Genomic DNA, 12,798 nt, shown 5'->3' with positions numbered 1-12,798 from the left:
TTCCTGCTGCTTTTTCACGGTAGAAAACTGTCCGCTCAATGGCAACGACGGGTTGAACAGCAGAAGCATTGGTGGCGCCAAGGAACAAAAGGGCAGCATACATGGCTCCGAAGAAATTATTCAGGTCTTGTTGTTTCTCACTGTTGGTTGGGGGTTTTCATAGATTTAGTCACTCAGATTGACAAAAGCAGTAAACAGATAGTAAGAAAGAGGAGGCATAGAGAAGGGCTTTAACGTACATTTTAGTTCCTTTCTGCCAGAAAATTAGACCGAACATGATGCCGATGACTACAGTCATGAGAAATCGGATGGCATTGTATTGAGGATGCCTCCAATATGACTTATACTGCTTCCAGAAGCATGCCCTGCATTGCGTAGAAAATGATTGCGAGTATTTGGTCGGGAAGTAGAGATTGTTTGAACTCGGTGGTGGAGTACTCAGCTCCCTGATGAGCTCCTGGTTTCTCCTGAACAACGTCAAGTTCAGAATCAGATTAATCAATCCGATATAATAACTGAATGACTATGATTTTTTTAAAATCGAAATTGAATTGAACCGAAAGCAAAAATAGACGGAAAATCCAAAATTTTCTTTGTATCGTTAGAAATCGAGCCCGGACCGAAATCAAAGGGAATCTAATATAAAAACCGAAAAACCGGATCTGAATATAACCAAAACTAAAATCAAAATGTTCACACCGAGTAGAAACAGATTACTCTCCAAGACATTGAACTTACTGATACAGTGTGGAGTTGGCATATATTTCAGCGAAGTCTACGCCAAGTTGGGTCTCCATTGAAGGTGTACTGACTTCAAGCATCCACGTCGCGGGATTATAACTGTCAATGATCTTTGGGACCCCGTGAACTGACTGTAATCATAGTCATAGGTATTAGTTCATCTGTATCGGAAACTAGAGGAGGCATTCGGATCAGTTACGCATAAATCAAACAGATCCGACCAGACACATGACAGTAAATGAACTGAATCCCATATAAAAATTGAATATATATGATTTTTTTAAAACTGACCCGAACCGAACAAAAAGTAACCGAACAAACCAAATGTTTTTTTTTTGGAAAACGAACATTTTTATCATAAAAACAGATTATAAACTGAAACCAAGCCGACCCAAATCTAATATAAAAATCGAATGGATATAATTTTACTAAAATCGAAAGTTTCTTTAGAAAACGAGCATATTTATCATCAAAAACTGAACCAAGTCAAATGTAATATAAAAACCGAGTGGATATACCATCTTTAAAATCGAAAAAACTGAACCGAACACATGTGGAAAACTATATGACTGAGAATCCAGAAGAGAATTAAAATGAGAGAAGAAAAAGATCACCTCGAAGTATTCTATGAGCCTGTGAGAGTGATGCCCTAAACTTCCTGCGTAGATAACTTGTCCCCCTCGTTTCATCAATAGCAGCTGCAATACACCGACACGTTTTGCTAGATTACTCGCTCTTCAGTATTACTTATGAGACCGAGAACTCAGTTTCGGAGTACAAACCTCATCGAAGGCTTCGAAAATATCTATACTGGGTTGATGAATGGTACAAACCACTGTTCTTCCTGTATCAACTGTATTTCTAACGGTACGCATAACAATGGCGGCAGCCCTAGCATCAAGACCGGATGTTGGCTCATCCATGAAGATTATAGAAGGGTTGGCTACAAGTTCAACCGCTATGGTGAGTCGTTTCCTTTGTTCTGTTGAAAGACCATCGACCCCGGGAAGACCAACTAGAGAGTTTCTTATAGGTTTCAATTCAACCAATTCCATTACTTCTTCCACAAACATCTGTTAATCACGTCAAAAGACAAAGCAGTTATAGCAGGGTTCCACAAAGGTGAATTATCAGCAATTACGCAATGACATGAAACCAGTTTATAGAGTGAGGAAAACCCGAAAATTGGATTCAGATTTGGGTAATTGGGTTTGGGATTAGGTATTATCGAGGTATCCGTGTGAACAATATAATGACATTTTTGCTCCTAGATTTTAGAGATATTACATACAGACTTATTTAAAATTTTGCAAATTTCATGTTCGAATTCGGTGTTAATCCGAAAATTCTGAATACTCATGAGTTAATTCATATTTATTTTGAAAAACCAAATAAGACATAACCATAACCGAATTGAAACTAAGAATAATTTTTCTAAAGCCGAAAAACTGAACGCAAACGGATATAAAAATGGCCGAGAAAACAAAAATTTCTTTAGAAAATGAACATCTTTATCATTAAAAGTCGAACTCAAACTGATACTGATATAAAAGTTGAATAGATATAGTTTTTCTAAAACCAAAAATTCGAATCAAAACTCGAACCAAAAACCGAACTGACCACCTCTTAACTGCGGAAGTCAGCTTGGTTTATAGAATCTTGATAGTGGTTTGACAAGGAAGAAAGAAGTGCTCGTGTTCATACCTCTCGTGTTTTCATGTCTATATCTGAGGAGAGACGAAGCCAGGCTGAATAGAGAAGGGATTCGTAAACAGTAACATGTGGAGAGTGGATATCATTTTGTTCACAGTAGCCACTAACTCGGGCAAAAGTAGCTTGGTTCTTCGGGTACCCGGATATATTAATACTCCCTTCTATATAGCCGCCTGTTTTTCTGCCGGCCAAGACATCCATTAAGGTTGTCTTGCCAGCACCACTAACACCGACTAATGCTGTCAGAATGCCTGGCCTGAAAGCTCCGCTTACATCTTTTAGTAGTTGAAGACGATCCCCTTCAACTCCTTGACTCTTCATTTCCTGCAACATAAAAGGAAATTAATGAAACTCTAAGGTGTATCACATGTAACAGCAAAGATCAAATTTTGAGGTAGAAGCGCTTACAGCAGGCATATCCACGTAGTAATTAACATGGTTAAAAGCGAGAGAAAGAGGTTGGAAGGGTAAAACCATTCCTCTCCTTGGTCCATGACTTGAAGAATTTTTTAGTTCTACTACAGTACCTGCAAATTTTCATTACAGTTAGAAACTAGGAAGAAGGCAGTACGTAGATGCTTGAACAAAGAATCATTCATAAAAGATCTGTGGCGGTGAGAAAGAAAGAGTTAAAAGGACTAACGTTCTGTTCCACGGTTATTCTGTCTCTTTTGGCCATGGTCTTCCTCCACAACCATAGCTTTGGAATCATGAAGAGCTGGAAATCGATATTTAGCATATGAAAGGTTAATCAGAAAGATATTATTTTCATCCCAAGTCTAGAAGAGCAGAAAATTTCAACGTATGATCACTTACGGTTCAAGTAAGATAAAGCTAAAATGTAAAAAACATTGAACAGAATTGAATATCCAAGCAGCGCCCCTATACAGATCCAAAACCAATATCCTTGTGTAAAGAAGCCTCTGCTCTTCAGGAGGACTTCCCCAACTGTTCTTGCATCGATGCGGGTATCATTGTTGGGCTGCATCATGTAACATTACGGATTTACATCACAATGATCGGGGAAAGGTCAGACCAGTTAGCAGGCAAATGCTTAAACCGAAAAAGATTTCATAAAATCTTACCCTACTCCATCTCTCATCCAGAAATTCATTCATAACAATAGCAGTCTGTCCATACATCATAGGCGATGCATAATAGCCCCATATCATCCATGGTTCGATGTCATCTGACAAAAATCAGAAAACTTTTTTTATCAACAAACTTACAGGCAATGATGACAAGCTTAGAATGTCAAGAGAGGATGCAAAGGTACTAAACTATGAAACATTGTTTACAATTAGCAAGTTTCCCCTACTTACTTTTGGCGACGATGAAGCCTCCAAGGACAAAGACAATAAGCAATGTGAAGGTTCCCAACGTGTTTGAAATGACGTGTGTTCTTCCGACAGCTGCAAGGAATCTAAATAAGGAGAGGGCCATCTGATTCACGGAGAAGTATGCCACCAACTGGCGGAAAAACCTAGTGAACATAAGTGTGGTTACTTCAAGAAATATCGATAGATAATCATAAGGTAAGTTCCTCGATGAATTCCATAATGCAGGAAACAAAGTTACCTGCCAGCAGAAGGAGCGAACCCGACAGTGTAGTATGTAAGAATGATCCATATTCCTGATTCGAGAAGTGATAAAGGAATCCTGAGAACCCACATTGGTAAAGCAAAAGCCCATGGGGGATAGAACAAGAAGTCTCTCTGCTTGTAGAAAACTGGAAGCCTCATCACTGTGAAAGCTAGCTCTGCCATTCCATTAAACATCACATTTATCAAGCTGAAAAACAATGCCCCGTAGAATTTTGATCCATCTTCCACTCTGCCGACGGGCATTTCTGTCCTTAAAAACACTGTCATGGTTATCAAGGACATGATGGTTATTTGAATGGTCTTGAACACATAAACGAAGGAGTTGCGTTTCATGAGCAGCCATTCCCTAGCAAAGCATGCCTTGAAAAGATCCCAGTGTGAAATCCCATACTTTTCTGTCACCAATGCTGCAGGGTGGGTTTTGGATTTGTCATAAGGAATCCTAAGTTCTGAGGCAATTTGTTGCCCAATGTGGAAAGAATTAAATCCCCTCACAAATTCCGCTACCGAGACATATCTATAAGGTTGATCTTTCCTGTACCAATACTGCTCTTGGTCCTTCTTAGAAGTAACTTCTTGAAGAAAGTCTGCAACTCCCTTCCTTTCAGGGCATTTGAAACCGTTGTACTCAAAAAATTCAAGAACATTCTCCCTCGGACCTTGGTAGACGATTTGGCCCTCTGCAAGCAGGATAATGTCATCAAACAGTTCAAATGTTTCTGGTGCGGGTTGTAGAAGAGAAATAATCATTGTCACATCCGAGATATGAACCAGTTGCCTCATGAACTTGCAAATTTGGAAAGTTGTCGAACTATCCAGCCCGGTTGATATTTCATCCATGAAAAGAGCTGTAGCAGGCCCTACCAGCATCTCTCCTGTTCATTTCAGAAAAGAATAAAAAAACCACATGGTTAGCAACAGTTATCCATCGCATGTGTAATGATCTGCATGGATTTCCGTCCGCTACTCTTTTGTAGCAAGATTGCCATTGAGAAGAAACACTCTACTTGGACTTAGCTGAAAAGTCTACCTGTTGTTAGACGCTTCCGCTGCCCACCGGAAATACCTCGTCTCATCTCATCTCCGACTAGTATGTCGGCACAAATGTCCAGCCCGAGTATCTGTCAAGAAACATTTCTAGGGATGAGCCCTCAGCATTTGTAACTTTGCTAGAAACAGATCAATAGAAAGAAAAGCAAAAAACCCTACCTTGAGAATATAGTCGGTAACCAAACTAGTCTCTTGACCTGCTATTGCAGTGGATTTCATGAATGCATCAATTTCAGGGTCTGGCTTGATTCCTGCTTCCTTCTCCCGTCTTGAGAGTTCAGCCAGTAGATCATATCTAGTCCCCACACCTAAACAGCGGCCAGAGAAATCCAGCGTCTCTCTCACCGTCATCTCACCAAAATGAAGATCGTGTTGACTAATGTACGCACAGGTCCTTCGTGGAACAAACTCGTGAAACTCGTGACCACAGTATGTTATCCTCCCAGACATCTGTTTGCGACTTTTGGGTCAGTATTTCTATTACAACTTCAGCATATTGTAAAACATGAATCCATCAACTCAACGATGAGTTTCCAAGGGCAAGTCAAACCAACCTTTAGGCTATCATCAAGCTTCCCAGCCAAAGCTATCAACAGTGATGTTTTCCCTGAAGCGGGTGGACCGAGCAAAAGGGTCATCCTGAAAGTTTTTCCAGCAAGTATTCAGCAATGAGTAATGCGGTAATGTAAAGAATATTAGGCAAAATGCAATGAACAAGAGGCTTTCATTTAGAGATCCGCAACTAGACTTCATTCCTCGTTTCTAACTCTATTCGATTTTGATCCCTTACTCTGGTTCGAACCAGATTGGTCTAGAAGATGGTTCAGCGCCACTAAATTGCTGAAATACTGCAACAATATAGCAAAATACACAAACCCGTTTTCTTTTCTTCTTTTGATGAAGAGCAAATAAACACACTTGCTGTTACTTTACCTTGATGGTTTGACAATGCCGCTGATATCTTTAAGAATCTCAATCTTCTTCTTTTTGGATGGGACAAGGTGGAGAAAGCCAAGAATACTCTATTTAACAACAAAGCAGAGGGTGTAAGTAAAATTCCATCTTCTTAAAGCTGTAAACATACTTCGAATCAAAAGCATATACAATCCCTTATGAAGCTGTAAACATGTGGACCTCTTGATAGCCACGATCAAATACAACCCGCAGAAGAAAAATATCATCTTAAATGGTTTCGAAGCTCAAATTTGAAGAGTCAATGGTTATGTATCTGTTTCACAATCAACTGCACTTTTATGAACATAAAAGGTTCACCTAATAAAATATTTTTTAATCGTGAAAAGGGAAATTTTTATACATGCACACTGAAGTTTTTTTATAAAACAAATGCCCGCAAGAAGGAATAAAATAATGCCACGAAGCATCTTTTGTTGTTCTATTTTGGGAAACAAAATGCAGACAAAGAAGGAAAAAACAAAGAGGTGAACAAAGAAAAAGGCGCACCTCTATTGCATTCAAGGCGACGTTGAAGAGAGTGGGAAGTGCTCTGCTTCCAACACGCACGTCTCCCTGCACTGTTAAATGCTCGTATCGGACCTCGATTTTTGGCATTTCGATCCCAACCCTAAATCCCCAAAATCAAATTAGTCATGACACTAATCATAAATCTAAATTTGAATAATTGATTTTTCCCAGGAATTTTTTTTTTCTGGTGGATGAATTCGTTACCTGTCGATCCTGTCTCTCAATCTCTGAAGGAACTTCTCGTTGTCTTCCTCGACCAATTTCAAAATCATCTCCATTAACTGCTTCTTCTCCTGTGGCCCCAACCTGGTGACGTCTACCTCCTCGAGCTTCGTCCGTCCGGTGTCCGTAATGCATGGCATCATCCCCTTCCGGAGCCGATCGTACGTCGGTAACCGCTCTATCGCCGCCCACCGGAGCTCTTCCTCCTCATCCTCACGCCTCACGCTGTTTCCGAATACCTCGTCGCCCTGCGTCGCCGCCGGCACGAATAAATCCCTGTAGCTCGTCGACGCCGCCGCCGTCGTCGCCGCTGTTGTGCTACGGTGACTGGTGGAGGCCCAGCTCCCTCGTCCGCTCATCGTGCGGACCAGATCTTCGTCTCGTCCCAGCATCGCCGCCATTGGCAACGACTGAACCAAAAAAGGTGAAGTCGAAGTTTCTTCTACTTCTCTATGAGATACACCGTCAAAGTTATCCTCTGAGACGCAAAAATGAAAGCTGGGATTGGAACTTTTCAGAAGGATGTATTTCCGTACGCCATGGAAAGAGCACAGAGAGAGAGAGAGAGAGAGAGAGAGAGAGAGAGAGGAAGCAATGGGAGAGGGGAAGGAGATATAAATAAAGAAATCGCAGAAATGAAGTGTTTTCCCCTCTTGAGTCAACTTTTGCGTAATGTAAAGAGCGCGGGTTTGTTTTATTTCTCGATCCAAATTTTTCACATCATATATATATATATATATATATATATCCACATTTGATATGTAAAATTGGAGAGAAGCAACAAACACGTTATGTTATTGACTTATCATTGCATATTTTTATGAAACAATTTTAGTGTTTTCGAATCAATGAAAACCCTAAACACAAATTAAGGCAAAGTTCTAATATCTGAAATTAGAAATATAACTACAAGTTCATGATACTTTTTATCTACATGAATACACTTTTCATCTTTCAAAAAATCAATTAATTTCTATTTTTGTTTTTTTTTTTCAATTCAATTCCTCCATTTTTTTTGTAAATTAAAATTATATTTTTTGCACCAATTGTATATTGCATGTACACAAATGTCTTTCTCATATAAGTTATTGTTTTATATGTTGGGCAGTTGGTATTAATTGCTCCCCTTTAAATATTTTTTATTGGCAAAGAAATTTAATTTTTAGTTAGATATTTTTCTATTATATAATCTTGAAATTTTGCATAATCACAAATGTTATGGATGGGAGAATGTATGACGGTATGAGTACTTAATAGATAAAATAGTTTTACAAAATAATATGACATTGACAGCGAGCTTAATAAGATCAATTTGGCTTTTACATTTGATAAAAATCTAGAATGACAAAGTAAAAACCTTGATTAGAAGTATATAAAATCAAACTGAATTTAGTAATTTCTTAACATCAAGTACAACCTAAAATTTGAATATAAATATTTTTTAAAATAAAATCAATGAAATTCCATTAATATAAAAACATTGATGAAAATGAAATTTATTCTAAAAAGTAGAATAAATTTAAATGGGTTGCGAAAAAAATCAAATCGAATTAAAAATTGTTAACATAGACAAAAAAAAAGTACTTTTTAACTAAAAAATTGAATACAAAACTAATTGAATCAAAACCAGATGGAAAACTAAATAATCGATTTTATTTAGAAATATAGCCAAGAAACACATGCGGATTTTTGTTATCTTTGAACAAATTATAATTTCATTTATTTATTTTATATTAAATTCTTCTAGAAGGAAGAACTTTTTGATGGAGAGCTTGAAAAGGTAACATTTTGGAGACTCGTTTGCTTTCACATCACGTAACCTCGTTCAAATTGAGGGTAAAATGATTGCATAATTTACTTTTCTATTTTTTTATTGCATAATTCTATTAATATCCCGTTTGTTATTAAACGGTCAAATATAAAAATAAATTACTTAAATAATAATAACGGATTCTGTAATATAAAAATAAATTACTTTTTAGTTATAAATTACTTTTTTCATGGCAGACAGGTCAATCGCTTTTTGTGTTTGTGTTTGTGTTGTTGTTTTTGTCCACTAATCGTAGTTTTTATTATCTTTAGTCACACAAACCACGTGGAACTTTATCTTTGCCATTGCGATTTAATTATGTGTGATTAAGTTGACCGCTGACCAACATTATTTAGAAATTTCTAATAACAGCTAGTGGGGACTTTTTGAAAATGACATATTAATACATATGCAATTACATGAATATATATATATATATAGACATACTATATATATCCATAAGTAAATCTAAGTCCAAAAGTAATGTCAAAACCAATGGAAAACATATTGTTTTGATCATTTGACAGTAAACTAGTTCATTTAAAATTATTTAAAAAGTTAGTATTAATTTCATGTATTTCTAATAAAACCCATCTTGGGTTAACCATTACCAAAAAAAAAGATAATAAATTTATGTATGTATGCATGCATGTATGTATTAATAGAGAAATTGTTTTCCTCTTATTGATAATGAGAATAATACATCATAATATATAGCAAAATACAATAGAATATTCTAGATATAATATATAGGGTAAATCATAATCATATAAATGATAATATTCTAATAATAATATCTTCCTATATGCCCCTCAAGATGAATCATCTATGATAAATTCAATCTTGTTACATAAAAACTGAAAACTGAAATTGTGATCGTATTAAACGAATCATCTTCCATGTGGTGGTGTAGTTCAGACTTGAGTTGGTGTTTCTTGATACCGTTTGAAGAGCCTGAGAGTTGTATTCTCAGAGGCTGATATGGCACGAAAGTGCGACGCGTATGCGTGAATTGGGTTGCACGACAATGAAGTCGGCAGCGCAAAAAAACTGTGGTGTATATAGCGGTTAGGCCGGAGAAAATAAAAAAAAATTGGCGCAAAAGCGCGACGCATAATGCGTGATAGTCTAGCAGTGGGACAAGAGAAGAGAATAAAAATAAATGACGCAAATATGTGGATCGACGATCGGAGTTTTCCAATCGAAAGAGGCTAAAAGCCATGTTTAAAGAGCTCACAACTGCTAGGGTTGACATCGATAAACGAACGTCGTCAGAGAAAAAAAAAAGAGTAGCACATCGGTTAGGGTTGATAGTGATGAAGCTTTCGGATTCGACCAACATTATTGATGAGAAGGAAAAAAAAATTAGAGCAAAAATCGAAATTCTGATACCATAATAGAAAAATTATTTTTCTCCTATTGATAATGGGAAGAATACATCATAATATATAGCAAAATACAATAGAATATTCTAGGCATAATATCTATGGTAAATCATAATCATATCAATGATAATATTCTAATAATAATATCTTTGTATATGTATATATGTATATATGTATGTATGTATATATGTATGTATATATGCATGCATGCACTATGTATGTATGTATGTATGCATGTATGTATATCTATCGATTTATTTTTCATTCTGAAATTTCAAAAGATATGAATTAAATCTTGACCAAAGTAATTATAAATATATAATGTCTTATATATTAGATTATCCCTTTCACTCTACATATATATATATATATATATATATGGCGACAAAGCATATCTAAGAAGATTTCCGACAAATCAAGTCTCCAAGAACATGCAATGCAATGAATCCTCTTTAATACTTCGGAAGATTAGAAATATACATCCATCGATCATGCATGCAAGTTGGCGTATAATATTTCACTGTTCATATTAAAAATTATATATTCCGTGTGTATAATGTTTGGAACAATAATTTAAGCTCTCCTAAAAATATATATTAAGATCAAGAGAAGAGAACACCCATTTTTAAACTTTTGATTATATATTTATATTCCTTCTTTTCTGTGCATGTGAAACTTATGTAATTTAATAAATTTATTACCAAAAATAAATTTCATACTATAAACTATGGTGAGAAAAACAAATATTATAATATGACGGGCTTTACAAAAAAGTTTAGTATTATTCGATTCGGCCAATCTATTTAAGAAAATGCTACAAAAATCATTTATTTATTTATTTTCCTTGTTGTTTTCGTGTAATCCACCCCACAGTTACTAATTAATTAATTAATTAATTAATTGAAGAATGTCGCTTTACGAGTTTGAGAAGATCGGACGGTCAGAAAATATCTTAGCCCGCGATCGTAGGGATCTGGTCACATGGCGTTATTTCATTGTACTTTTCCCTATACATTATTAAAATAAATAATTATAATCATAACAACGACAACAAAATCCATTATACTCAAAGATTTTGCAAAGAATCTCATTTTTACTCCCAAATATTTTATGTGTTACATTCCGATCTAAACTCAATTTTTATCTTTTATATTTGAAAAATATCTATAAAAATAATTATCATTTTTACTAGATGAACGAATCCATTATAATCAAGCATATATATATATATAAGATCCGCAACTAGACTTCATTCCTCGTTTCTAACTCTATTCGATTTTGATCCCTTACTCTGGTTCGAACCAGATTGGTCTAGAAGATATAATAATAATAATAATAATAATAATAATAATAATGGACTCTTTGTAAATTTGTACCAAAATACAAAATTAATTTGCTTTTTCAAAATTAAAATTTTATATATCAAATGGTGGAATTGCTACATGTGAAAAAGACTACGGTGACACAAATCAAAGGGCTGAAGAAAATATATTGTGATGGTGCCGACATATTTGTTCATACATGTGCATGCGTCAACCATGACGAAGAAATTTCATTTATTTTTATATTTTAATTTTTATTTATTTTATATTTTATTTGTTGCGACAATTTTGATGTAGACAATCTGGCCAGTAACGTAGCACCGTTCACCGCTTAATTAATGCCGTTAGAGTTTGTGAAGGAAATTTGAAAGTAATTACAATTTGATACTTTTTTTTATAGATAAAACATTTATTTATTTATCGATAGGATATTAATTTAACAGATTTGTATATTTATTTGAAATTTTTGTTTTTTATAATTTTTTTTAATTTGTTATTGAATCAATTGATCAAGAAGATGCATTCGGGTCTCCGTATTGTATAAAATATATTTTACTCTGTCGAAGTATATTTCAAAAGGTATTCATGGATGTAACAACCCGGTTTTCTAAAAAAAAAAAAAAAAAAAAAAAAAAAAAAAAAAAAAAAAAAAAAAAAAAAAAAAAAAAAAAAAAAAAAAAAAAAAAAAAAAAAAAAAAAAAAAAAAAAAAAAAAAAAAAAAAAAAAAAAAAAAAAAAAAAAAAAAAAAAAAAACGACGTTTACCCACCAATCTTCGACAATAATTCCGATTTTTCAACCCTAGGGCCCTATGGCTCAATCATTATCCGTCTGGGTCCGAAATTTCCGTCACAAATCATCCAAATCCGAGCTTCAATCGCCCATTTTCTCTCCCTCTCATGTTCTTCATTTCTGGCCAAAATTTCTCTCCCAAATCCGAACAATTGACGCTCAAATCGGTTCCTACAGAGCAAGAAGAGCATCACCGAACTTCCTAGCCAACACCCATAGCACGGGCTTAACCGAGGTGAGTGAATTCGAGTTTAATTCGGAGGTCTGTTAGACATGGGGTTTTGGGTTTTGGGTGATTTCGTGTAAAATTGATGTTTGATTTGTGTTGTGCATGCAATTTTATGAGTTTTAGTGTTATACCCATAGTGAATCGTGCATGTTTGTGTATTTTGGTGAAAATCCGAGGACCAGAACGTCCGGTCTGAGGTCAGACCGTCCGTTCTAGGTCCGCAGAAGAAAACGCGAAGTCTGGAGGTTGAAGACGACTCCAGAACGTCCGTTCTGCAAGTCCGGAACGTCCGTTCTGACTTACCAGAACGTCCGTTCTGGACGAGACGGAACGTCCGTTCCGCATTGCCAGACCGTCCGGTCTGACGAGACGGAACGTCCGTTCTGAACCGATCGGTCTAGTCCTAGACCGATCGGTCTGAAAAAAAAAAAAAAAAGAGTAACGGAACTG

General features: G+C 35.7%; 1 protein-coding gene across 3 annotated transcripts in view; it reads right to left on the bottom strand.

Moving 5' to 3' along the window:
- LOC104823489 (ABC transporter G family member 39-like) overlaps positions 1-7,451 on the bottom strand; it is a 9,844-nt gene extending 2,393 nt beyond the window's left edge. The window contains exons 1-18 of one of the 3 annotated variants that reach the window (XM_010555078.2): positions 6,795-7,451; positions 6,570-6,690; positions 6,042-6,130; positions 5,663-5,747; positions 5,268-5,558; positions 5,089-5,179; positions 4,033-4,933; positions 3,777-3,937; positions 3,540-3,643; positions 3,271-3,436; positions 3,098-3,172; positions 2,863-2,981; positions 2,446-2,778; positions 1,524-1,814; positions 1,356-1,439; positions 739-872; positions 240-467; positions 76-140 (exon numbers count right to left, since the gene is read on the bottom strand). In XM_010555078.2, the coding sequence (XP_010553380.1) occupies positions 76-140; positions 240-467; positions 739-872; positions 1,356-1,439; positions 1,524-1,814; positions 2,446-2,778; positions 2,863-2,981; positions 3,098-3,172; positions 3,271-3,436; positions 3,540-3,643; positions 3,777-3,937; positions 4,033-4,933; positions 5,089-5,179; positions 5,268-5,558; positions 5,663-5,747; positions 6,042-6,130; positions 6,570-6,690; positions 6,795-7,213 (3,757 nt within the window). In that variant the 5' untranslated portion in view covers positions 7,214-7,451. Of the gene's footprint in view, positions 1-3; positions 141-239; positions 468-738; positions 873-1,355; positions 1,440-1,523; positions 1,815-2,445; positions 2,779-2,862; positions 2,982-3,097; positions 3,173-3,270; positions 3,437-3,539; positions 3,644-3,776; positions 3,938-4,032; positions 4,934-5,088; positions 5,180-5,267; positions 5,559-5,662; positions 5,748-6,041; positions 6,131-6,569; positions 6,691-6,794 lie in introns of all 3 variants that reach the window. The other 2 variants (XM_010555079.2, XM_010555076.2) reach the window with 2 other exon arrangements.
- Between the last annotated feature and the right edge of the window lie 5,347 nt (positions 7,452-12,798).

The sequence above is a fragment of the Tarenaya hassleriana genome, unplaced genomic scaffold (assembly GCF_000463585.1).
Source record: "Tarenaya hassleriana unplaced genomic scaffold, ASM46358v1 Cleome4, whole genome shotgun sequence".
NCBI lineage: Eukaryota > Viridiplantae > Streptophyta > Magnoliopsida > Brassicales > Cleomaceae > Tarenaya > Tarenaya hassleriana.
This window is presented reverse-complemented; position numbering and strand designations above follow the sequence as displayed.